The following is a 26,606-nucleotide window of genomic DNA, read 5'->3' as shown; positions in this document are numbered from 1 at the left end:
CTGTTTATTTACCTCACTCATGAGTCACTGATAAAATTTCCAGCTTATTATGTTAACAAAGCAGATTCAATTGTTCTCTGTCTCACATTAGGAAAATAAAAACAGTGGTATCTGAACAAGCTTTTTGGTCAGTTATATCATGGAGGTAAATTTAGATTCACAAGCTCTGTCAGTCCTTTGCATGCTAATCAAGCTGAACCAAATTAAAGGCTAATTAATTTGCTACTAAATTGGTGAAAACCACTTTTTGGGCAAAAGAGGAGACATAAGCAAGTATTCTGATTGAAAAAAACACAGCAGAGCTCAGCAGTTACACATTTCTATTTGACCAGTCCATCTATCTGCAACCTTGGATAAGCACTAGATGTGTTATCTATCTTATGTAGATAAGGATGTATCACATGTACGGAATGTATCTAATGTATCACAGGACAACAGGGTTCTAGTAAGCAGAAAAAGGGCAAAAATCAGGAAACTGTTTTTTGTAGAATAATCTGGATGTTTTTCAGATGCTTTCAATTTTTGCTGTTGTGTAGTTTTTAATAAATGTTAAGCTTGGTTTTCTCAAATTTGGTCTTATAATATTAAATCATGTATTAAAACTGAAAAGAAGAAGTGGTGTTGAACTGTATATATTCCTCTTCAGATATTCTTTCTCTCTCTCTCTCTCTCTCTCTCTCTCTCTCTCTCTTTTTTTTTTTTTTTTTAAATATGTGGTAATGTTAGTAGGAGACATCTGTTTTGTTTGCAGGTAACTACCAGAAAGCTCTAGAGAAATACAAAGTCATTCACCAAAAATTCCCAGAGAATGTTGAATGTAAGTTGTTTCATTGAGTGGTACAACCATCAAAGAGAACTTTGTTACCTTAAATATATTTGTTGGTGATCCATATGATGTAAGTAATTTTCATACCCAGATATTGTTTTGAACTAACATTTTTATTCCAGCTTATGCCCCCATATTCGGTTAATGTTTGTGACGACACAAAAATGTGATTTAAGAAGTACTGGGGTACTGCTGAAGAAGAAATCTGAAAATGAGCTAACTGTAGTTGACTGGCTGAGCTCATTTTATTGCATACTTGCTACATTTTATAATTACGTTAATTGTTTTATCATGAGATTAAAAACTTTTTACTTCTAGTTCCCACTAGTTAAAACTCCTGCTGTAAATTTACTAGATTTTTTTTTTTTTTTTGTATCTGGAAAATTTTTACCAAAGCCCATCCTTCCAAAAGGAGGTTGAGAGTTCCTAAGTACAGTAGGTCAAATAGTCTCTAGAAAATCCGTAGAGAATTTCATACTGCGCTACAGGAAACAGCTTTGAAGAGAAAGATGTTTTACAGAAGCTGTCACACCTGTAGTCTAAATGATGAAGTCCTATAGGAAACAGGGCCTGTGACTGGTTGCCATGACGTCCTCCTACATCTCACACTTCTATACTAATTCCAAACTACGAAGTCGTCACCAACAAGCCTACACTTTTAAATTTAAATGGGAAGAGTTTTCACTGTATTTTAAAATAAAATTGTATCATTCTGCTTTAACAAATGTACTTTTAAGAGGAAGCGTACAGTTCTGTTGTACAAGATAAATGCAGTACTAGGACTTTCAAGGTTGTAGGCAAAATGTCACGTTCTCATTGGCGTATGTGAAAACCTTTTAGAAATGCTACTATTTTTCTGAATGGTGTTTCAGCAAATTAGAAAATTGAGGCAGCAGTTGGCAAGAAATTTAACTGATCTAAAAGTTTTCTACTGCTGAAATAATGGTTCCTCACTCTTCCCTTTCTGGCTGTATGCTCCCAGCTTTCTTCCTTATGCTGGTTCTGATGCTGACCTGATCCCTCAGTGAATAATTGCAGCTTCTTAAAGCTGCAGAAAACTAACCTATACAAAAATAATAATTAAAAAACATATATTCTATGAAAGAAGTTGAGAGAAGTGGCTTGTGTCGTGTTTGTCAGCATCCTTCTGAGGCAGAAATAAGCACGTAGGAATAGCATCAATATTTTTAGAGTCTGGTCCAGCATCTCCAATGACTGATTTTAAGGATCCTTTTGTTTCCATTGTGCAGTTATATTTGCTCTTCGTGTTTTTTATTCTATAGAGTTAATATTTAGAAAATTAACTACAACAAAACTGCAACAATAGAATCCAAAAAACAGCAAACCATTCTGATTCACTTGACATTTATAAAATTATTTTTAAGAAAATGCTATTGATAGTGGCTCCTCAGTAAGTTAGTACCATTATTGTACTTCCCAGTTTCCAAAATGTTTGTCAAGCATTATGAGCTAAAGGAATTGAACATGTTTTGCATCTTCAACTTATATGAACGATGTTTGTACTGTTCATGGGTATAGCCACTGCATCACAGAAAGTGTTGCATTTTTCCACTGTATCATAACTTGCATAGTGATGTTGGACTGGAATCACCTTGTATTCCTAGCTGTTTGCAGTGGTCTGTACTGCCATTCAGTATGTCCAGTCTGGGGAGGGTGCACTTGTAGTTTGAGCTGCTTGTAAGCCTTTTTCTTACAATGGTTTGTTCTTCAATTAGGCCTCCGCTTTTTAGTTCGTCTCTGCACAGATATGGGACTGAAAGAAGTCCAAGAATATATGACAAAACTCAAGAAAGTGGAAAAATTAAAGGAGATAAGAGAGCAGGTAAGCCTATTTCTTTCTGCAGTGTGGACAGCGTACCACAGACAAAGCTAAGACAGTATTGATGGCACTTTAAAATAAAATGTGTATTAAATTCCTGGTATGGAGAGGCTCATGTTTTGTGGTTTGGGTTCTTTAGTTTTAAATTAGCGGTCAGCATTAAATCTTTCTGAATGTTTGTTGAGCACTGGATTTTCTGTGATTTTAAATATTAGTGAAAAATGGGTTATGTGGATGTGCTGGGAATGCTGGAGCCACACACATAATTCAGCTCCTCTGGAATGTTGTCTTTCCTACTTCTTTGCCAGAGTGTGAAAAGTATGTTTACCAGCCAAGTAATAATGCAGCTATAGAGAGAGAGAGAGAGGAGAGTGCAAGAATTTTTCCATGTGGTAGAATTCCTTCTTGCTATTACAGGACCGTGATATTAGCAGGTTACATAAGTAGAATTATACATAAATAGAAATACGTAAGAGGAAAGAAGTAAATCATTTATGTTAGTGGCAAATGTTAAACTGAAGAAGATTTCCGTGAGAAAGCTACAGGCTTTGAAAGGTATGAAATCACAATTTCTGTTGCATTGAGAGCAGTGTGTGTTCTTAATTTTTTTGTTATTCCTGTGATAAAGTAAGGTCTTAAAATCAGCTTCTTAATTGGAAAGCATTGTCTGTGTGTTATGAAGCTGCAGTATACTCAAGTTTGCTCTTTCTTTCCAGTGAATTGTCTGAAAACTGCATCGTCACACTGGGGCACATTGAAGTCTTTACTAATTTATGTTGTGCTAGTAAGACTTTCTGGCTCCCTTTCAGTGTTGGATAATGTGTAAATACATCCTTAGTTACTGCAGTTTTACTTTAATTCCAGAGGGTCTAAGTATGCACGTGTAGACCGGAGCATTTCAAAAATGAAAAGAACTCAGACAGGGAATGCTGTTCAAAGGATTCCAGCTTTATACTACAAGCCTGCTTTGTGCACCATTTGAAGTGTGTTGGTTTGGATTTTCTGTGACTAAACCTTAATGCTTTTTGAAAAATGAACATGAGAAGGCAGTCTGCAAATTTTGGGGCTCAAATATAGTGGGGCTAGTATTCATCCATGTCTCTTTCATAATGGCATCAATAAACAAAGCAGATAACCAGGTATTCCTACTCTACAAAACTCTGAATTGAGACCTCTCTCAAGTGTGTTAAACAGGCTTTCCTTAGTTTCTAGACAGTCTCACTTCAATGTCCGTGATATCCAGAATTCTTTGCAATAACATCCAATTCCTCAGTGCTGTACCCAGGAAAGCTCAGCTATGGAACCAGTTAAATACCAAAATGGTTAAATGCCAGAGGGTTGTCATCAATGGTTCTGTGTCAGGGTGGAGGCTGGTCACAAGCGATGTCCCTCAGGGATCAGTCCTGGGACCGGTGCTCTTCAACATCTTCATCAGTGACATAGACGATGGCATCGAGTGCAACCTCAGCAAGTTTATGGGTGTCACCAAGCTGAGTGGTGCAGTCGATACCTGGGAGGAAGGGAAGCCATCCAGAGGGACCTGGACAGGCTGGAGAGTGGGCCCATGAGAACTTAATGAAGTTCAACATGGCAAAGTGCAGGGTGCTGCACTTGGGTCAGGGTGATCCCAGGTGTTTGTACAAATTGGGGAAAGATCTCCTGGAGAGCAGCCCTGCAGAGAAGGACTTGGGGGTCTGAGTAGATGAGAAAATGGACATGAGCCAGCAGTGTGTGCTTGCAGCCCAGAAGGCCAACTGTGTTCTGAGCTGCATTAAAAAAGGGGTGACCAGCAGGAGAGGGAGGTGATTGTCCTGTGCTCAGCTCTTGTGAGGCCTCAATCTGCAGTACTGCGTCCAGGCCTGGAGCCCCCAGTACAGGAAGGACGTGGAGCTCTTGGAGTGGGTCCAGAGGAGGGCCAACAAGATGATCAGAGAGCTGGAGCTCCTCTCCTGTGAGGAAAGGTTGAGGGAACTGGGCTTGTTCAGCTTGGAGAAGAGAAGGCTCTGAGGAGACCTCATTGTGGCCTGCCAGTACTTGAAGGGAGCATATAAACAGGAGGGGGAACGGCTGTTTACAAGAGTGGATAGTGACAGGACAAGGGGGAATGGTCTTAAACTGAGACAGGGGAGGTTTAGGTTAGATATTAGGAGGAAGTTTTTCATACAGAGGGTGGTGACACACTGGAACAGGTTGCCCAAGGAGGTTGTGGATGTCCCGACCCTGGAGGCATTCAAGGGCAGGCTGGATGTGGCTCTGGGCAGCCTGGTATGGTGTTGGCAACCCTGCACGTAGCAGAGGGGTTGAAACTCGATGATCATTGTGGTCCTTTTCAATTCAGGCCATCCTATGATTCTATGAAATACTTGGTTACCTTAGTTGGTGAGAGAGGTTCCTAGGGATGCAGAAGTAATCTCATGCTTGGCATACAATTCCAGTGTTGTGTTGTTTTTTTTTTTTTTTCCAATGAAGATTTTAATTATACACCATGCATCTGCAAATGCTGAAGGTTCAGAGGAAAGACGTAGCTTTCTCTTAAGAAAATTGATAATTAAATATGTGGGGAAAAAAATCTCTTGTCAAATTTCATCATGCTTATTTCCTGCTGGAAATTTGAGCTGTCCTGGATGAATTTCTGTACTGTCTGGTGGGGAAAAAGCTACCAGTAAATATTGAAAAGATTATATTGTTGAAGTTATTTAAAAACTGAGAGTTTAGTAGTGCATGAATTATGCTTCAAATGTTGTTTTTTTTTCATTTTGATTACACTGAGTTAAGTTCATTGAGTAGTAAGTGAGTAATAGAGATCTTAGTGGAATCCAGTAGTGCAAGACAGAGTCTCAACACCAGTGCTGTTTTTTGCTGTTGGTGTTACATCTGGGTTTCCATCTCCTGATTTGGTTCTGGTGTTTTCTCTGTTGTTCTGGAGGGTTATTCTTATTTCTGCCATCTGGCCTTAGGAATGACTTGGTTTTTTTGTCCTAAAGAACTCCTTCTGTCATTTGTGCACATATAAACTATATTTTTGAGCTCTAAAATCATTAAGTGTTAATAACTCACTGTAGATTTCCAGGAAGAGCACTGGTCTCAGTTAACAAAACCAGATACAACTCAATTCCTGCTCATAATTTTCAACTAACGCGTGGTTTGTCAGTTGCACACAGTAAAGACCGTAAGGATGAATGCCATTGTAATATACCTGCTTTTCAAAGTCTGCACACTGACTTTGTATCTGCATGGAAATTTATCAAAATTTGCTGTTCTGGCACCATTTTGCCAGAATAAGTATATCCACATGGAATTTATACCAAAATAAATATTCTGGAATACTTTCTTCACTCGATCTGAAATATGGGCAAGTTGTTAAACACTTCCAGACAAGAATCTGGGAACATCTGTGGGCTTCATTCACCGTAGAAGTTTTTCTCCCTGTCTCTCACAGCATTGGATTTTTGTTGTAACCTTCATGCTGCTTTTGTTGTTATTGTTGTTTTATTTCATTAGTTTTTCTTTTTCATGTTTCAGTTTAAAAAAAGACAGGTATTAATGTAAAAGTTCACATAACCTCCTTGGCTCCCACATGTACATACATTACCATTTATTTCCTTTAAGTGAGCTTAATGACTGAAAAAGTGGGACTGATTGGGTGTGGTGTGAAGTGACGATTAGTGCAAACACAGCATGGGACTTGCTGTGTTTACCTTCAGGCATCTACATCTGGACTCAACCTACCTTTCTTCTGCAGTCTTAAGAGAGAAATTTTTGGGGTAGAAATGACGGGCTTATTTTAAGTATCTGCTTTTTACTCAGTTGGGACTGTATGGGAATTAGTCATATGCTTCAGCTTTAGTACTTCTGCAACACTGGGGGAGTAAAGTCCAAGGATGAAAACACCGCCATGGCTCTATCATGTAGCTTCCCTCTGACAGACAAAAGCTGAACTTCTGCTGCTGGGCTCTTGTCAGTCCTTCACTGCCTGGACAGTCTGAACATTTTTCACAAAGCGCTGGACTGCGAACGGAATGCTTAGCCCAGAACTGAGAGAACATATTCCAGACTTGAAGGTTTCCCAAAATAAATACAAAGTACGAGGATTCTGGTCCCAGGCTGGATAGTTCCAACACCATTCCAGGTTTCATGCTAGGCATGCTGCTTTCCTGTCTGACTCCTGTGAATTTTGATTTAAAGGCTCTTTCCTTTTTCAGTTGGCGAGAAGCTTGGAAGTTCTTTCACATCTGTGTCATTCCAACTTTGCCAGACTCCACATTGCTTTTCTGGTGAAAAATAAGTGAAGCTACAGTAATTGTCCTGAACACGTGATTAAGTAGCGTGCGCACGTTTTATGCAGAATCTGAATCCTGTAGGATACAGAGATTACTTTTATTGATAGATCAGTACTTGAAATGCTGACTATTTGTACCTGACCATAAAACTGTCCCTTTCTGAGATGTGCCATCTTGTAACTGACAGTATGTGTGTATGAGAACTTTGGTTTTTAGCCAAGAGAAGCCATTTCTGCCATGTGATGCAGAGGTATTGCTTTGATAAACTGTCAGAGTTTTCAAATAGCTCTAAAAAAACACAGCTGGAAGATGTTTATGGTACCTTCCTCTGAGCAAGAGAACCGAGTTTTTAAACGTAGTTTTTGAAGTATTTGCCTTCACCTTTATCTTACATTTAACACTCAACAGCAAATTAAGTTTTGCTGTAAATTGCAGTGCCATGCCAGGTATTCAAAATTTAAGACCTATGGGGTGAATAGTTCTTTTCATACATTTCCTTACTTCCCCACCTCCCTTGAAACGTTACAATAATAACACGCCTGTAGGATTTGCAAGACATTAATGAGCAGAGGCTACTTTGAACTCATACAAGGAGATCTACGTTGCCTGTTTTTTCAGCTGTACTTCACAGAGGTTCATCTGAACTATTTTTTTGTGCACGTTCCTTGTATAAATTTTATCTGAAGAAAAACAATTTATTGAGATAGTCTGTTTGAATTTCACAGGGCTCTAGTTTTACATAAACATTGGCTTTAACACTGATTTTGGGACAATTCTGTGCTTTGAAAACATAGAGTTTATTAGTTACAGTAGGATAAACGTTATTTAATGTTCTTCTTCTGTCTTAGTAATAAGCTAGGTTGAGTTTTTAATAATTATTTGTAACGTACATTAGTAAATGGGGGTTCTGTTCTGTTCTTTTTAAACCTGTTTCGCTGTTCTGCAGCGCATTAAATCTGGCAGAGATGGCAGTGCACGTAACCGCAGGGAAGGAAGTGCTGGTGGAGGTAAGTACTTAATGCCTCTGCTTAAATATCGGGCTTGTCAGGATTTGAAAGAAAATAGTTTTTCTTAAAATGTTTGTAGAACCTCCTTGCATTTATAAATGCACACAAATAAGCATTGAGTAATAATCAAGTAGTGTTGCGAGTTCAAGAGTGTATTTTGTGCTACCAACCCTGTAATTGGAAGACCTCTGTGTTACCTTCTTGCTCATTCTTCCTCTTTTCCCAGTATGGCAGAGATGAAGTGCTAGAGGCTTCCTTGAAGAAAAGCTCGTTCTCTTGACTGTTAAGTCTCTCTGCTCCCATAGATCCACAGTGCTGAGTTTCTTAAATGTAAAACTGGAGGAAGGTAAATCTGGAAGCTTGCCTGTGTAGTTTTTTCTGCACTAGGCAGTCTACATATTGCAGAGCTAATGATTTTTCCCTTCCATTATTAAATCCATGAGACATTAATACTGTTAAACCTGATTGTTCCCCTCTGCTGTTCTAAGGAAACTACCAGACTTCCGGCTACTTTGGCCAGCTGGAATAAAGTCCATTTTGACCCAAATAGGAAATTATTTCTTGGTATTCTGCTTTCATTTTTATTTTACATCATTCAGTATCATAAAAGATCATAAAAGATCTCACCCAGAAATTCTTAATTTTATTCTCTTCGTTTTTCAGTGAAATACTTCTTGCATTTTTTTCTTAACTGGAAACTAACTGGTAATTTTATTTATCCTCTGACATAGCAAAAGTTTTACTACACTGATTCAATTCTATAGGGTCATGAAAATTACTAGCATCGTGTTAAAAGGAATATTTTAGAATACTTAGTATTTAGGAAGACTGCTCTACTGAGTTCTCTAAGGGGTAAGAATTAGTACTGGATTCTCATGAGTTCTCATTTCTTTTTTTAACTCAGCAGTTTCACCAGAGAGGCTTTTAAATCACCTCTTGTTATGTAGGAAAAAATATAATTCGCCTAGAACTTAATTTTACCTGATCTGAGCCTTAGGCCAAATAATTCTCAGGGTGAACTTCCTTATTTTGGTAACAGAAAAGGATGGAAATGTGTGGGATCTCTTTTCTAGCATAAGCTCTCTGATGATCAATCAACTAGAGGTAGAGTAGGTAAAGGTAGTCACTGCTGTGCAAAACACTGCATCAAGCATCCGGGCAAACGGCACAAAGGGTCTCTCTTGCAGCAGTATTTGTCATGATGTATACCTGCCTTAGTAAAAAAAAAATAAAAAATAGAAAAATAAAGGCAGAATCAGGTAGCATCAGTAATTTAATAATAGAGAATGACAAGCAAGTCAATCCTTTATTTAAAGACAAAATATCTTATCTTAAAAATATTATTGGAAAGAAAAAAAGAAAGGTGTCACCCCCTGAAAAGGTTGAGCACATCAGGAACTTTGACTGCAAACTCCGCTAATTCCAAGGGATTACTTCCCCTCCTCAGTCAGAATAACTGGAGAAAAGCAGTTGTAAACATAAGAGGACGAGAGGATAATCAAGATCAGAACTGACCTAGAACTTGTCCTATCAATAATTCTTAGCGTGATGTTCAAGATACAGTGTCAAATTCATGAAAGAAGGGAAAAAAACATTTTGGGAACAAGCCTGTATTAAGAGCGTGTTTGGGAAGCCTCTGTTGTATGAAGTCAGTGCCAAAGATCCAGCCTACCTGGAAATGACTCAGAAAACAAGCAGAGGTACAAAAAAGGTTCTGTATTGAACCTGGAGTAAAATTTTTGTTGAGATTCCTAATTAAAAGTTGTGGTGAGTGTGTGTATATATGTCTGTATATCATACATCTAAATCTTATATGATGTATATTTATATATATTTTTTTATACATATAGCTATCTATATCTCAATGGAGTCAAAGGCATTATATCTTTTTGACCTGGAGAACATTATCAGTGAAGAAGTTATGGCAACAAATGTTAAGGATTACACTGTAGCTTGTCTACCCTGTGCTGAGGAAGACTGAGGGAAAGCCAAAGACTGAAACACCATTTTAGCCAGTGTTGAGCATTATTTCTGGGTTATGAATCTGTATTTTACAGCATAAGAAATATCTGCATACAGCTTGCATGGAGACACACATGAAGTGTAAATGAGGATTATTTCATTTCAAGATCTTAATATGCATTTGAAATACTACTGTCTTCATTACAAGAAAATAAACATTTGTACGCATTTTGAGTTTCATCTCTTCCAGTGTTGTTGCCAAGACCAAAAGGGATAGTTTTCCTTCATTGTATGGGAGATTTGTCATCATTACTGACTCCAATGAGGCGTGGAATCATGCTTAGTTTATTACTTACTAGCTAAATTAAAGTACTTGCTAGCTAATTGAAGTGTATATGCATTCCCAATATTTTAGATATGATGCGTGTTTTTCTTTCTTTCCTCTTACCAGCCCTGTGCCCGGCATCCCTAGGAGAAGTTTTTTCTCCAAGTATTTATCCCCTGTACTTGTAGTAGGAGTGTTAATAGTTCAGACTTCCTTGTTTTAGGAAATATCATTTAAAATTGCTCAGTGAAGGAAGCTAAGAGGAAAGAGAAGTCAGCAAGGTGTGTGCTTACAACCTTGCTTTGTCAATATGAATTAAAGCAGAAGAAGCATGAGATGCACCAAACCATACTTTGAAGACTACGAATAGAATATGCATGGATAGTGCAAAGAATGGAAGGAAGTTGACCCAAAAAACTAACATTTATGTGATGTCAGTATAAAGTCTACTCTTGTGTTGTGAGAGGAAAATAAGCATTACATCTAAACTGCTTACCCACAACTGAACACATTTGCTCTATAAATGCGAAAAGTTTCTTCTCTACGTGAATATCAGATTAATGATTTGTGATCTTTTTTATTCACATTAGAAGGAGATTGTATTAGTACATACCCTTAACATTTTTGGTAATTAAAAAAAAAAAAAAAGGCAAAAAAAACCTGAAGGATTTTTAACAGCACGTCTGAGTTTCAGCAGTTGTCAAAGATTTCCTTTTAAATAATCTTCTTGTTCTCACACTTTCTTTGAGTTTTGCAGAGCTGTGATACTAACATCCAGCATTTGGAAGTCTGGACATTATGGTTTTTACTGCTGTAAGGGATTTCTACTGTTCAAGACCATAAGGCCTTTCATAGATAAGTGAAAGTATGACCTTAAGGAACACCTTACCGGGGCAGTGTTTACTTGGTCTCTGCATTTGCCCTGCTTTCTGAATGGGAAGTGTTGTACAGGATGAGAGGGCAGTTGTACATGAGGCGTCGTGATGTCTCGGACAGGAGCCCAAAGAAGCAGTATAGGCTCAGTAGATGAAAGGCTAAGTATTTTGTACTCTGCCTAGTATCTAAGCCTAGCCAGAGACATTTGGGGGGGGAAAACAAGGCATGAGAAGAATTGAGATGTCTCTTACTTCATTTGATGATTTTAGAGAAGAAATGAGTTTGTCCATCCCAAGCAACCATTCTGTATTCAGACATCCTTTAGCACCTCATAGGAATCTCTTCGTACTAATATGCAAGTATATTATGGATATTAGGGCACTAAGCATCCCAAATAATCTTCACTGTGGTTGAGGCAAAAGATTATTCCTGTTACTCTGCAGCATGAACTGCACGATTGTTATTATTTTCTAGTCTTTGTGTGCCTGTTCATACCTCATTAATTTCAAATTGCGATGGGATGGTTCTGTTGGCTGTGTACTGTGTGTACAAAAGAGAAAGTTATTTTTGTATACATATGGGAAATATCTGAATGATGTGGATGTCTTAACCTGTTTGCTGCATATGAACTCACCAGAGGAACTGGCTTAACTGGTACACCAGAAACAACTTGTCTTCAACAATTGAAAAATTTTGCTTTGAAGCATTTTTACGTAATATTCTTGCTGCCACACTAACAGTACTGTTCTTTTGGATCACAGAATCACGGAATTGTAGGGGTTTGATGGGACCTCTGCTGATCATCTAGTCCAACTCTGCTAGTTAACTCCAACCAAAGCCCATTCTTCTCCAAAGATGGTGCCTTCATCCCAAATGTGAAAGGTGCCAAGGGCTGCATTTAAATATACATTCTGGATTTAGTGAAACTTCTATGGTCTTTAAAAGCATTGGCTGTGTGCTTCATTACTTAAACATTTTATGAAGGCAGACTGCCAAACTAAAAATTCTAATTTATGTCCTTTGTGTGATGCTCAATTTCTGATGCATTAATATCATCATTGTAATTGAAGGTGATGGCATTTTTTAAAAATATAAACATAAATATATTGGCTTTAATGGCTTGGATTGTTTTACACATGGTTATCTTCCTAAATTGGACATACAAAAACATAAGTTTAATTTTTTTTTTTTTACTAGAGCTTTCATTCCTTCAAATAGGATTATTCCAAGATAGGATTACTTTTGCAACATGTTGTTTTATAAATTTTTCTGCCACGTAAAACCAACCACTTAAACAACTGTTTTATATTTATAAATGGAACTGGATCCAGTGTGACCATGCTGATGTTTATCATGATTATTTTAGCTCCAGGATGTTACTTGAGGTTGTAAGCAACTGACGTGTCAGCATTGGAAGTAGAAATAGTTTAATATGTTTACTCCAAAGTAAAAAAACAAGAAACATCACACACAGTGACTGTTGTGTTTTAATAATTACAATTGAATACTGACTCCATCATGAAAGGATGGTTTCATTAAATCTTTTTGAAAGAAAGTAGCTGAAGTTATGTTGTTCTTGTATAATGATTTCACAGCACGTGACAGCAAGTTCCTTGCCTTTTCACTGTTTTTTTTTTTTTCCTTCCAGATGCTGGTGGTAGCAAAGGGGAAAGACTGAGTGTCAAACTAAAAGCTTTGCCTGGAACAAGTGAGCCCTATGAAAGCAGCAGCAATAAAGAAATAGGCAAGTGGGCATCTTACACCATGCAACTTTTCAGACCCCCAAAGGGAGGGGAACTAGAAAGATTATGTTACTGGAAGAGCAAGTATAATAATTACACAATTAGGAAAGCATTTTCCCCATGAAATAATCGTGATGAATGACATTAGCTTCATTGTTCAGAGCTCACTTTAAAGGATCTGTAGATATTAAGGAATGTGGCCCAACTAAATATTTATGTTACTATTTTTCTGCTGCAAGTTTTGGTCAGGAAAAAATATCTTAAAAATCCAAATGTGGTATCTTCTTCTCCTTCAGTGATCTTTCTTGTCTGCATTTCAAAGAAGATACCTTGACAGATGTGTCATGTTAGAAAGCAGTCTCCTGTTTGATTTGAGGTGTTTAAAACCAAGCTAAAAGTACTTGCAGGTAACTGTTTCAAATGTACTTGTTTAAATCCCAGATGCTTCCTACATAGACCCACTTGGCCCACAAGCAGAAAGACCTAAAACTGCAGCAAGGAAAAGAACTGAGGAAGATGACTTTGCTGATGAAGAACTAGGAGAGGATTTGCTTCCAGAATAATGTTGGGTCCACTCAAAATCTTTTTTCCTTCTAAACTTTTTAGCAGAACAATGCTTCTTCAAGGTGGTTTTGTACCAGGTTTTAAAGAAATAATTGTCGAAACACTTTGTGTTTATGGGACCGTACATTAAACATTTTGGAGTTGAAGCTACAATGTGTTTTATGATTGGTGAAAAAATAAGTTATGATTGGGTTATTTTTCTCCTGCATTAAAACTGCAAAAAGCGAAGGCCTTATTATAATGCAAGCAGGTGAGGAGCGGGCCTTCCATCAGTGCCTGCTATTCACTCACCATGGTGATGTGGAAGCATTGTCACAAAGGGTAAAATGGTGGAACCCGCCCCAGCAGGTATATAGAGGGCCCTGCCAGCGAGCCAGCAGCCCAGAGCAGAGTGGGCAGCAGTGGAGCAGGGGCTGAAATGAGAAGGGATGGGGAAGGGTGGATGGGCACTGTGAGGAGGCGAAGTGTAGTGTGTGTGGGGGGGGGGGGTCGGCCTTCCATCCCAGTCACATCCCCTGTGAACCTTTGGACACAGGTGGTGGGGGAGGGCTCTCGTCTTCTACGACAGGACGGGGACACGGCCAGAGCATGGCACACTCCTGGTGTCAGCCCTGCAGCCGTCAATAGGTGAGGAGAGCTATGCACCTCCGGCCCTTGCTGTTCTTGTGGGACAGTCTCCAAGTTCTGTCTCCCAGTAAAGCTTGGATTCATTAATCCATTGGTTGGTTCCTCTCCTTTGCGCAGTCCCTCTTTCCTATGATATTTAAGCATCTTTACATGCGTGTGCCTGGGTGTGGGGTGTGTGCCTGCAGACATGGACAAAGCGTACCTATGGTACGTGTTAATCAAACCTGTGCTTATTTAACACCTCTCCTGTGTATCCAGGAATCTCTAAACAGATCACTCAATGAGCTCTGAGGACACAGAGCCCCATGAAGGTGGGTGACCAACCGCCACGTTTTCAGGGCAGCGCCATGAGGCAGGAGACCGGGAGGCCGGGGCAGCCCGTGCTGCTCCGTGCAGGGCGCACCGTGTGCTCAGCCGTTGCCAGGAGCACAGTGGGACGGTTTTCATCCGAGGCCGTCGAGGGGTAAAGCGTTTTAGCTATTTTCTCTGAGAAAACATCAGTTATCCTTAGGGATTGATCCACGCCGATTCAAGCGTGCCTCACAATAAAGCTGTGTTTCACGAGCCCATCGGTCGGTTCTCTGGTTCGCGCGCTCCTTGTTTCCTTCAGAGCTCGGGGCTGGGCTCTCTCCCCGCCGGAGCGCTCGCCTCCTCCGTGAGCGCCCGCGATCTCCTGGCACGCGAGGCCAGGGGAGATGCGGCGAGGCGCGGGGCGCGTTTCCAGCCGCTCCTCCGCCGGGAGACAGCCAGCGGCACGCTCCCCTCGCCTTCCTCGAGCGGCCCGAGCGCCGCCATGCAGCGAGGCCGGGTGAGGAGGGACGGCGGGCGGGGGGCCGCGCGGACGGGAGCGGGTCGGGCGCGGGGCGCGGGGGGCGGCGGGCGGCGGCCCCGCTGACGGCTGCCCGTTGCAGGTGCTGACGGCGCTGCTGTGCGCGGCGCTGCTCCCGCTCCGCTCGGACGCCGCCAAAGCGCCCAAACGCCCGGCCCGGCCCCGGAGCTGCGGCGAGCGGCCCGAGGAGCTGCTGGAGCAGCTGTACGGGCGGCTGGCGGCCGGCATGCTCGGCGCCTTCCACCACACCCTGCAGCCCGAGCCGCCCGGCCGCCAGCACAACGCCAGCTGCCCCGCGGGGGCCCGGCCGGGCGGCGACAAGAGGTTCCGGCTGCCCGTCAACCTGCGCAGCGCCTCGCCCTGGGCCTACAGGTGACCGACGGGCGGCGGGGGAGCGCCGGGTGGGGCCGGGAGGCGGCGGGGCCGGACTCCGGGTGGGCGCGGGTGCCGCGGTGCCCCGGCGGCCGGGAGGCGAGGGCCCGAGGGCTGCGCCGCGGGACGGGGCGCCGAGGGGTGTCCGATGGGCAGGTGCCGGGCGATCCCGGCGGGAGGAACCCGCTGGGGTGAAACTGGGAGAGCCCGAGGCGTGAGGTGCGGCCGTACGTCCGGCAGGCTTCGGCACGGCTCCTCGGAGCGATCGCCCTGAACGTTTGTTGTGCGGCGCGGCCGCTGCCCGCCTATCCTCGAAGAGGTAATCCCGGCGAGAGGAAAACGGCCGATGTGTCCCATCAGCCTTTCATAAACTAAGTGCTTTTAGAAATAGCATCTGTCGTGGTACGACAAATAAAGCGGGCTGAGAGCTTTTGAACGTAAACATGCGTAAAGCCGGGTGTGATGAACGCCCACCTGCAAGCTCAGGTATCTGTGCGTAGCTTTTGTCAAATAGCACTGCTGGCAGAAAATGGCTCACTTTGGAAAGGGGGGGGTTCCATTCTCAGCCTCTCTGGACATGTATTTCTTTTCAGTTGGAGCTCTTAGTGCTTAACAGAGAATGCTGCCCAGTCACAGATCCCATTTCTCCTTCATCGTTGGTACTGGAAGACACTGCAAGATGTGTGTGGAAAGCACGCGATACAGAATTGCCCTTTATGAACAGCGATGAGCTTTGATGATGACAACCTGCTGTTTTGCAGGCTGTGCAGCCAGATCCAAGGAGTGTCCGGAGGACCAGTTCTGCTGCACAGTGTTCAGAGGACGGCTGTTTAACCTGTTAACTCCCTCAGCAGTCTCCCAGATGCCTTTAGAGCTGTTTGTATCTCCAAAAAGGACACGCGGCCCTCATTAAAGCACACTGACACAGTATACCTTGTCAGTGTGGATAAGCAATTCCTCTGACATCATCTTGGCAATGTTTTCTCTATGGCAAGGATATTGTAAAGATCTGCGTACAGCTCTTTCCTGTGTGAGAGAACTTCACCAGCCTACATACATTTAATTCTGTCAGTCTTTCCCCACAAATTGCTCCCCTTTGCTCATCTTCCAGGAGTCATGGGTGTTTCCTGTTGCTGTTCCTTGGAACTGCCAGGGTTGTTTGGTGGATGGCCAGAAGTGCTCTCACCCAGTGTCGTCTGAGAAGAGCAAGTGGTCCCCTCCATTTAGATGTTGTACTAAGGGATGTGATTTAGTGGGGAAATATTGGTGATAGGTGAGCAGTTGGCCTGGGTGATCTCGGAGGTCTTTTCCAACCTTGGTGTTTCTATGTTCCTATGCTTCCTCTGCACCACAATGGGACGGACACGCCTCAAACATGAATTTCACTATTTCAGACTTGCATCAGGATTCCTGCACAGTTCCAGCATCTCCTGATGCCTCCAGCTTTTTTTCTGCCAGTGAAGATATACAGCACTGTTGATTTCTGCTCCATGCAGAAATCTTTTTTTCTTTTTGACCTGCATTTTAATGTCCGAGATGTACTGTGCTATTACTACGTCCTCACTGGTGTTGCAGCAGTTCCTGTTGTGACCATCTGCAGATTTCATTAACATGCTGCTTACACTCCTATTCCAGATCATTAATAATGAGGATATCAAGCCTGGCTGCACTTACCTTCCCCGCATGTCTCCCCAGACACCTGCTCCCAGCTGTTGAACACTGCTTCTTGTAATTCTTCAGCTTTCATGCCAGTTCAGATCAAGTCAGCTGGATTTTTTTTCATATCAGCATTTGTGATAAAGAATCAAATACATTACTTAGAGATCAGTGTGCAACTTATTCCATATATAAATCCGAGTTTGTCATTCTGTTCAGTGTGAAAAATTTAGCTTTGACTGGGTGAAAGTACTGATCTTTGTGTGGATTCTTTCTTTGTCTTTGTTTTGTGCTTACAGCTTGCTTTCTATTACTTGATCCTTAATTTGGTTACACAGCTAACAAGACTTAAGTCATATTTGGCATGCTACAACCCGGGCATACAGGAGATGCATGTGGACTGCACCATGAACCATCTGGTCCAAAATCTCGCTGCTGGCAGCAGCTGTCCATTGGTATTTCAGCAAAAGTTGGAGTAAAATGCAAGTTTGTCTGCCTGATACTGAAATTTTATCCCAATGGCCACAGGAGTTTGCTGTGTAGCTGGGAACATGAAGCTCAGAATCAGAGAATTGCACGTGTTGGAAGGGACCTCAAGAGATCATGGAGTCTAACCCCCCTGCTAAAGCAGCTTTCCTATGGTACATTGCACAGATAGGCATCCAGAGAGGTCTTGAATAGCTCCATAGAAGGAGACTGCACAACCTTTTTTGCTCCATTACCCTTACCATTAAGAAGTTCTTCTGCATGTTAGTACGGAACTTCCTATGTACAAGTTTTAGGCTATGACTCCTTGTCCTATTGCTGCACGTCAGCAAGAAGACCCTGCCCTCACCCATTTGCCTCCCCCCTTTAAATATTTATAATAATTTATAATTTATAATCAGCTTTATCTGGTTGCCCAGGGTCTGATCCAGCCTTACCTTGAAAGTGTCCAGGGATGGGGCATCCACCACATCTCTGGGCAACCTGTTCCAAATGCCTCACCATTCTCACTGCACCTCTTTATATCCAGCCTAAATCTCTCTTCTTTAAACTTGAAGCCATTTCCCCTTGTTCTGTCACCACAGACGCTGTTGAAGAAATAGTCTGTCCCTTCTTTCCTGTAGCTCCCCTTTGGATACTGAAAGGCTGCTCTCAGATCACCTCATAGCCTTCTCTTCTCCAGGCTAAACAGCCCCAGCTCTCAGCCTGTCCTTGTAGGAGAGGTGTTCCATTCCTTGAGTCATTTTTGTGGTCCTCCTCTGGATGCACTCCAGCAGGTCCATGTCTCTCCTATACTGAGGATTCTACACCTGGACACGGTACTGCAGGTGAAATCTCAGCAGTGCAGAGCAGAAGGGCAGGATTCAAGACCCATCTGGACACCTACCTGTTACAAGATAGCTGCTTTTGCAGGGGGGCTGGACTCGATGGTCTCTCGAGTTCCCATCCAACCCCTGTGATTCTGTGTTTCTGTGATCCTTAGTTTAGTGCTCACTTATATAAAACGTTAATAAAAGTAATACAGGCTGGCCTGTCTTCATGGGTAGGGCCAAACCTGACTACAGCGCTTTTGGAAATGCAGTCATACACATTTTTCCTTTAGATAAAAATCCAGTGATTTGCAAGAACCTTCCCAAAACTTTTTCCGGGATTTAGCATCTGCGTGTGGCACAGTGTGCATGGCCCAAAGGTGCAGCTGAGGCTGAGAACACCGGGGGACAGAGAACTGTTGTCCTTTCTGAGTACCCATTCATACAACAGCTGGATGGTACTGGAGGTTTGGCATTCAGATCATTGTCCCGTTGCACTCTTAGAAGATTAGGAGCTAACAACTGTTTTTTTCCCTTGGCAGAACATGTAAATCTCTGTAGCAGGTGTTATGTCATTTGTTATGTTCTCATTGTGCTCAGTGTGTTCTATATGCAGGTAGTAAGTGTGGTGCGTGTGGAACTGAATTGCCCAACGCCAGCTGTGGGTTTCTGAAGTTAGCCGGGCCTGCCTAATCCAGCACAGCATCTGACCGCTGGATTTGGAAGCTTGAAGACTATGAAGTGCTAATATTATTAAAAAATACTGCATCTGAAATAGCAATACAGGGCAAGAGAGACAAAGTCTTTGCAAGAGTTTTGCTTCTGACAGCAGTGTCTCTCTTGAGTTTCCAGGCTTAGTGCATAAATGGCAGGAAGTTTGTTTTTCACTGGGAGCTCTCAAGACACTCATAGGGTTGTAAGTAAAAGCAGCCTAGAACTAGTCACACTTCATTAGCAGTTCCAGTTCATCACAAACCCGCTGCTTGTTCCAGCAGATGGAAATGTAGCAGCACCATACAGCTCCCTGCTTGGTCACGTGCAGATGAGGACCACTGGCCAGGGAGAGATTGCTTGGCATACAACAACTCGAGCTCAGTGCCAAGGGCAGCCTGCATCTATGTGCTTGGTCTGTGTAGTTTGCAGCTGTGGTACAGCACCTGGCACAAAGATGCAGGGGACACTGCTGTGGGAAGTTGCAAATCTCAGGTCATCCTTCACTTTCAGCCTGATTCATAGAATCATAGAATGCCTTGGGTTGGAAGGGATCTCAAAGATCATCTAATTCCAACCCCCCTGCCACAGGCAGGGTTGCTAATCTCTAATTTAGCCCTTACATCATATTGTCAGTGTCCCATCCAACCTGGTCTTGAAAACCTCTTGGGATGGGGTTTCCACAACTTCTCTGGGCAAATTCTATTGTGACCACCCATTTGGGGCATATTCTACCACAAGTAGGAAGGAGTCAGTGGGAACTTGGAGCACACTTTTTGTCCATTTGTTGAACACTGTCAAACATGCTTGTCCTATTCCAAAAGACTTAAAAAAGGAACTTGTAGTGATTGGAATAATGAAGATACATCAACCTGCAGCAGTTGAGGCTGTGGTCACTGTATGCACAGACTGATGATCAGTGCATAAAGACAAGAGAAGGACACAAAATGCACTTGCATTATTAGGTTATCTTTATCAGCAAGTTTGAGCCAAAGATGCAGAATCTTTCAGTATAGCCTTTAATTTCATTAGAGCATTCAGCCCTCCAGTTCTGCTCTGGATGCTAAACTGTATTTGCATTTTGGATTCATTTTCACATTTGTAACCGATTCCTTTCAGTCCTCATCTCATGGACCAGTGGTACTTACTCCACACTTAGGAATATAAGAGATTTTACCACAGAAAGTAGAAAATCACACCATACCATCCTTCCAGAAAACCTCATTTGTGCCTGACTTTTGCCACATGAGAATTCAGTAAGGGGAAGCTTGTTGCAGATTCCATTGACACTGTTCTCTTGTTATTAGTGAAAATTGCAGCATTTGCATCAAGAAGCATTTTTGTGCTTTCCAGTAACATCATAAACCAGGTGCTAGAGATAATACAGCATAGGAAATACCACTGGCTTGACATATGGTGTGTTTAACGTTCTGCCACTGAAATTATTCACATTTGAGTTTGAAATAGGAATGTATCACAGGAGAACCAACCGTATTTCACTGTCTTTCTGCTGGCTAGCAGACATTTCATTGCACATTGGTGTGAGATCCTGTAACTTGAAGGTATTTCCTGGGGAAAGTAAGCAAGTGTAAATGGGACAGAGCAGCTTTGCAAAACCTATCAGCAGCATCACAGATGTCTGGCTATGCAAGAACTGGCCACATTTCTCTGCAAGGAAATCAAGTTCCTTAAAAAGATAAAGAATTCAGAATGTATGGCCACTGCAAAAATAGAAGTGAAAAAGTCTTGTTTTTGTAATGATCCTAGAATCATAGAATCATTTGAGTTTGAAGGGACCCTTTAAACTCATCTGGTCCAACCCACCCCTGCCATGAACAGGGACACCTACAGATCCATCAGGTGCTCAGAGCCCCGTCCAGCCTAGTCTTGAATGTCTCAGGATGGATCATTCTATGCCAGCACCTCACCATCCTCATTGTAAAAAACCTCTTCTTCCAATCCAAGTTACGGCCCTTCCCAACAATTCCAGTATCAGCAGGAAGAGGGGGTGGAGAACTGAGGAACAGGTACGTCGTCACAATATGTACTGTGGCTTCATTTCTTATGCCACATACTCTTTTTTTTTTTTTTTTTTAATTTCAAAAAACAAGCTGACTTTATCAGCTTTTGCTCTCTGCTAAAAACATGAGCGGTAAGGCAGTCAGGATCAGTATAAACCCAAAAGCACACTATCACACCTTTTCTTCCTGGAGGAGGCTCGGGGGTGACCTTACTGCTCTCTGCAACTACCTGAAGGGAGGTTGTGGTGAGCTGGGGGTTGGCCTCTTCTCCCACGTAACTAGTAATAGAGGGAATGGCCTCACATAGTGCCAGAGGAGATTCAGGTTGGACATTAGGAAATACTTCTCCGAGAGAGTGGTCGTACACTGACACAGGCTGCCCAGGGAGGTGGTGGAATCACTGTCCCTGGAGGTGTTCAAGAAACATTTAAATGTTGTACTGAGGGATGTGGTTTAGTGGGAAATTTGGTGATAGGTGGATGGTTGGACTGGATGAGCTTAGATGTCTTTTCTAACCTTGGTGATTCTATGATTCTGTGTGGTTAGAGGAAAAGGTAGAGACTTTCTGTTCTACTTTTAAGAGGAAGGAACCTTTACAACCCTGAACACCTTAAGCATACTGGGGAGCAAAAACTATTGCAGAAAGAACTGTACAAAGTAATTCCATTTAAATTATATAATTCTAAATAATCATGTCAACAGTAAGAATGTTGACAAGTATCTGTAGAGCATTTTTGAGAACTCAAGGCAGATAATGAAGTTTGGAAGTGTCCAAGTCTTCTCTAATACTCTAATTTCCCACTCAGTTCAAAGTGCAAGACTTACTCTGTTGAAACCCTTGAATTGCATTGTGGGAAGCCAGTCACTTCATACTTCAGCAGGCTCTGTAGGACTTGATCAGTTCAACGAGTCGTTTGTGCTCTTTCTTTCAGTTTTTCAACTAAGAAGCCAGACAGCAACAACTACTGCTGTTTATCCTGGCAACAAATCCCCCAAAACATTATATGAATGTTTACGGTCAAATAACTTTATAATAATGTCTTCCAGATGAATATGCAGAGAGACGCTAATGAATCTTTATTATCTGCTTCCCTGTAGAATTTCATATGACCCCACGAGATACCCCAAATACATTCCCGAAGCATACTGTCTGTGCAAGGGCTGCCTGATGGGGATCTTTGGCGAGGAGAATTTTCACTTCCGCAGCACCCCCGTCTACATGCCCACCGTCATCCTGCGCCGCACCTCCTCCTGCGCTGGGGGCCGCTATGTGTACACGGAAGACTACGTCACCATCCCAGTGGGCTGCACGTGTGTGCCTGAGCAAGAAAAGGAGGCCGAAAGCGTAAATTCCAGCATAGACAAGCAAGAAATGAAGTTGCTGGTAAACCAGAACAAGCCGTCATCGGAATGAAGAATATAGGAAGGGTCGTCTGTACGGTATTGGCTTCACATCCTTATTTCACCACCTCAGCACGCTGCGCGCAGCAGAGAAACACATCAGAGTATGCTGTTTCTCTGCTTACAGTTATTTCAGTTATAGGATGGAAAATTCTGTTCAGTTGCTCAGATCGTTAGCGATGACAATTCATATTAAGAACTTCTGTAGCTCATGTGAGTATTTCTTGCAAATTCCAGTATAGCTTTTTTCCTTTCCTTAGCACGGAACATTTTATCCATACTTACTTATTCACAGTAAATTTTAGAAGATGATGCAATAGTCAGAAATGCTAGCTATTGCTATAGCAGACTGCTGGTTGTAGATATTATTCAGGAATCACTTATACTCTACTTTTAAATACTTTTATATAAAGTTCACATAGTTTTTGTCCAGATGCCAAAACATCAGTTAAAAATACAGTTTTTCAGGATCGGAGAGCCTTCCCTTATGCTGCACGTCAACCCAAAGCAGCATTCTTTGCTGTTATGTCTTTGTCTGTTTATACAGCACAGCATGGGAACCTTCACTGGGCTGGAGTCATTCATGAAACAGTGTTCTGTGAGTTAGCTATTTTTAAACTCACCAAATTGCTAAGGGTACAAAAGTCATGAGAAAAAAAAACATGCTGGAACATGATGAAAGTGCAGTGGACTTCCCCATTGTGGACTACAACTAATTGAACAGAAAATGTCCATTAGAATAAATAGAGTTTGGATCCCGAGAATTCTCTGTTGGATTTCATTCACTGTTAACTTCTTAACAGTTTCTTGAGTTAAAACTGTTCTGTGAAGTTGAAAGGCCAAAATGTTTTTCTTGTCACTGAAATGAATCACAGCCAAGTCAAACTGGTTAAATAGAACTAATTTATACAATTAGTTCTGCTCGGTTTTCCCATGTTACAAGCAGCAGACAATCTCCTGTGAAAACATTACCTTGTAGAAAAGCATTCAGACCTTCATCTTGCAGCTTACAGGAACCTGGGGGCAAGAACCCAACTACAAACTATCAGTAAGCAAAAACTTGCAGTTCCACAATGAGGGACCAAAGATTGACTTAGTCTAGAGAATGACAGTAAGGACTAACTGGGTAGCTTGCATGACCACAATGTGTAGAAAGTTCACAGTCACCAAAGTGTGAGATAAATCTCAAAATGAACAACAGAGAGTATCTTTTACAGTTGAATGATTGTGACTACAATATTGTAAAATAGAATAAATACAGTATGTGTTGAGCATTTGCTACATCAAGAATCTTAAAATTGGGCTTGGTTCATGGAGGAGAAAGTCTCAATCCTACACAAAAACATACCTTTGGAATGTCATTGGATGAAGAATGGGAAGTCTGTGAGCTAAACAGAATTAACAAGTTAAACAGAGAATTAAAATCACCTAACTCCTTGATGCACAGTCATTGATCGTGCTCTTTATGGCTCAGTATGGCATGATGGTATTTTCGTAGTGCAGTCTGTCTAACTAAGAAGCCTAAAAGAACTTCAAGAATTCTGGGAACCAATAAAAGAAAGATTCCCATCACCGTTTCAGATTGAAGTATGTAACTGTTTCTTGAAGATTTGTTTTTTAGTACTGTAGCTTAGCTTCATGTCTCTGCAGAGTGGGATACTTGTATCACAAAGAGATTCTCAAAGGAAGGTTCAAAAGAGGCCACAGAGTGTTTATTGGACCAGAACAGCTAATTGCCTCACTACTGCCAGCAATTAAAGGTGGTCACCTGTTCTCCAGAGAATATAAATACTTGAAGCTGATAGAGCCATTTTTCTTTCCTCCTAATGTGGAAGAACTTCTCATTCCCATAGAAAAGGGAAGTGCTAATCAAAGACAGAGGGTTTCGAAAAGAAGCAGACCTGCAGAGATAAATATGCATTAGATGATACTGCAGCAGTTCCTTAAAGGTTTCACTGTTTTTCTCCACATACACATTTCAGGAAGGATGAAATTGGACCTTCAGACTCCATAACATACTAAACAAATCAGTCATTGCAAAAGATAATAAAAGTAGCCCACAACAACAACAAAATAAACAGAGCTCCTTCCAAAACCTGTTCTTCAGAAAATCAGTGCGACTGACCACATCTTTCTGATACACAGATCCGTGTTTATAATAAATGTGTTAACTAGCATCTGTGGATTTATTTGCATGACATAAAGAGAAAAAAAGCTCTCATTCTGTTGTAACTGTCCTGCAGCCATAATTTTATGGCATCAGTTTGAGTTTCTTCAAGTAACTGGAATATGTTCTGTTTGTGGGAATCACGGGCAAACACCAGGTAAATGGAACACAAGTGGTTTTGTCAATCCAGAAAAACAGATGCTTCAGCTTACATAAAGCTTCAGGAATTGGATGACTGAAAAGAAAGTATTAGAGAACTGCAAAACCTCAGTGGATCAGTAGATGATGTATGTTGGTGACCTCCTGTTCATACTGCAACAAGTGCAGAAAGATTCCTATTTTCACAGGCAACCTCATGCTATTCTCCTTTCCCTTTTTTCAATTGTCTTTCTCTTCTATGACAAGCTTTCTAGCTGAGACAGTTTGCTTTCTGTTCCAGCTTTCCAGTTAGGTGTCACTTGAAAGTGGTGTTTATGTTTCAGTGTAATAATTTGTTATTGAACAACTGTTTCCTAATACTTAACATCAAAAACTATTAGCTGTGCAAACATTTATTAACCTTCATCATACCCTTCCATATATATACCCTCTCCACATTACTCATGTGGAAAAGTTTGAGTATTAAATGTAATTTGCATTTATTTGGATTTTTTTTTCCTTTTCTTTAAGATTTCATCACATTGTGGATTTATATCAGTTGGACTTCAGCTGTGGTGTGACATTTTCCAGCTTTTAGCCCTCTGGTTACAGCTGCTGTGGCCTTGCCTTTAATTTGCACGGGGGGAGGGAAGTCCATTGGAGTTGCTTCAAGGTTTACAAACTATTGACAGAAGGCAGACACGAAATGCCTCATTGGACCAACTCCAGGCCCAATAAACGCGAACAATTCAAAGCTGAAACTATCTGGCAGCTGTGGCTGATTTGAGAAAATTTTTGTTGTGTCAGGAAAATCTTCTCCTGTAAGGAGGTTGTCCCTAGAATGCATTAGGAGCCACAAAACATGGAACAATATCCGTGGTAAAGGAATTATTTTCTTCTCTGTAGTATCACTTAAGATACATTGGAAAATTCATATCATGCAGGAAGGCTGAGAAAATCCTGAGATGCTTGCTTTGGTTTACTGGCCCGTCATTCCAAGAAGGTGTTTGCATAACCAGGCAGTGGCCTGCAGCTGCAAATAAGCACAAGATTGCCAGCAGTAAGGGGAAGAGGGAGGAAGGCGATTACATGCTCTCGGAACATATAACTGCCTGTTAATTTCTCTGGGATTAGGGAGCAGCTGTAGCTATAGGAGGGAGATCAGCACGTATTGCTGCTGAGTGGTGTGAGCTACCACTTGTTTCTGCAGCACAGCATGAGGAGAAGTGGAGCAGCAGCATCAGCGGGTGCTTCCCACTTGGGCTGAGGGGCGAAGGCACGAAGCTGGCTGGCTGTGTGACTCCGAGATGAGCACAACACTTTTAATGCCAATTAGGGTTTAATGAAAGCTTCATCTGTCATGTGATACGATGCAGGTAGCCATGGTACCTGCCCCTTCATGTGCCCGTGCACGATGCCAGGTTTCCTCTGCCAGGAGTCACACGGTGTACTGCACATGGCTGAGTGGCACCAAGAGGTCCTGCTGCTGCCGCAGCTCAGAGGCTGCAGCACGTCTGCCTTGGAAGCATTGGAAGAATGGCTTCATGTTGAAAGCTTCACCAAGAGAGAAGTAATCCATGAGAGACCTGCAATAAAGCTAGCCAAGCACTACATGACACTGACAATCCTGTTCCAGAAAAGAGATGCTTGCTGTTACATAACTTACTGCATTGGCACAAAGTACAAATTCACTACAGACTTTCGTGGCTTCAGAAACACAGCAACTTCCCCATAAACAAATACAGGAAAAATAGTTCCCACCCTATCACTGATGAATGCTGTGAATGCCACCAGTCAAGCTCTGCTTGGGCAGCTGCCCATCCTCACCAGCTTTGGGAGAAAGAAGCCGGTGGATAATGGGCTGCTCTGTGGACTGCATCTACAAAAAAATAACTGCAAAACTCATTTGCAGTCACGCATCTTCACAGAGCCTCTTTTCAAAGCTGTCTGGCCAATGTGTGAGAGGC

The 26,606-nt window shown here is 42.0% G+C and overlaps 2 protein-coding genes across 6 annotated transcripts in view; both read left to right on the top strand.

Annotated features, from left to right (window-relative positions):
* Nucleotides 1-13,575, top strand: part of IFT88 (intraflagellar transport 88) — a 35,551-nt gene extending 21,976 nt beyond the window's left edge. For 3 of the 5 annotated variants that reach the window (XM_085216197.1, XM_085216199.1, XM_085216198.1), the window contains 5 exons: nucleotides 752-817; nucleotides 2,563-2,669; nucleotides 7,893-7,953; nucleotides 12,765-12,860; nucleotides 13,300-13,575. In XM_085216197.1, the coding sequence (XP_085072323.1) occupies nucleotides 752-817; nucleotides 2,563-2,669; nucleotides 7,893-7,953; nucleotides 12,765-12,860; nucleotides 13,300-13,421 (452 nt within the window). In that variant the 3' untranslated portion in view covers nucleotides 13,422-13,575. Of the gene's footprint in view, nucleotides 1-751; nucleotides 897-2,562; nucleotides 2,670-7,892; nucleotides 7,954-8,179; nucleotides 12,579-12,764; nucleotides 12,861-13,299 lie in introns of those variants that run through there. The other 2 variants (XM_085216200.1, XR_014881098.1) reach the window with 2 other exon arrangements.
* A 1,110-nt stretch (nucleotides 13,576-14,685) lies between these two features.
* On the top strand, nucleotides 14,686-25,142 carry IL17D (interleukin 17D). Its single transcript, XM_085216196.1, has 3 exons — nucleotides 14,686-14,857; nucleotides 14,961-15,250; nucleotides 22,032-25,142. The coding sequence occupies exons 1-3, from the start codon at nucleotides 14,843-14,845 to the stop codon at nucleotides 22,345-22,347; spliced, it is 621 nt and encodes a 206-aa protein (XP_085072322.1). The 5' UTR covers nucleotides 14,686-14,842; the 3' UTR covers nucleotides 22,348-25,142.
* The last annotated feature ends 1,464 nt before the right edge of the window (nucleotides 25,143-26,606 follow it).

Source organism: Meleagris gallopavo, chromosome 1 (genome assembly GCF_905368555.1).
Source record: "Meleagris gallopavo chromosome 1, MGAL_WU_HG_1.1, whole genome shotgun sequence".
NCBI lineage: Eukaryota > Metazoa > Chordata > Aves > Galliformes > Phasianidae > Meleagris > Meleagris gallopavo.
This window is presented reverse-complemented; position numbering and strand designations above follow the sequence as displayed.

Excerpts from the sequence above, each read along its gene's own strand:
- IL17D (XM_085216196.1), top strand. Across the intron at positions 15,251-22,031 it reads GCCTCGCCCTGGGCCTACAG|AATTTCATATGACCCCACGA; the intron begins GTGACCGACGGG and ends GCTTCCCTGTAG.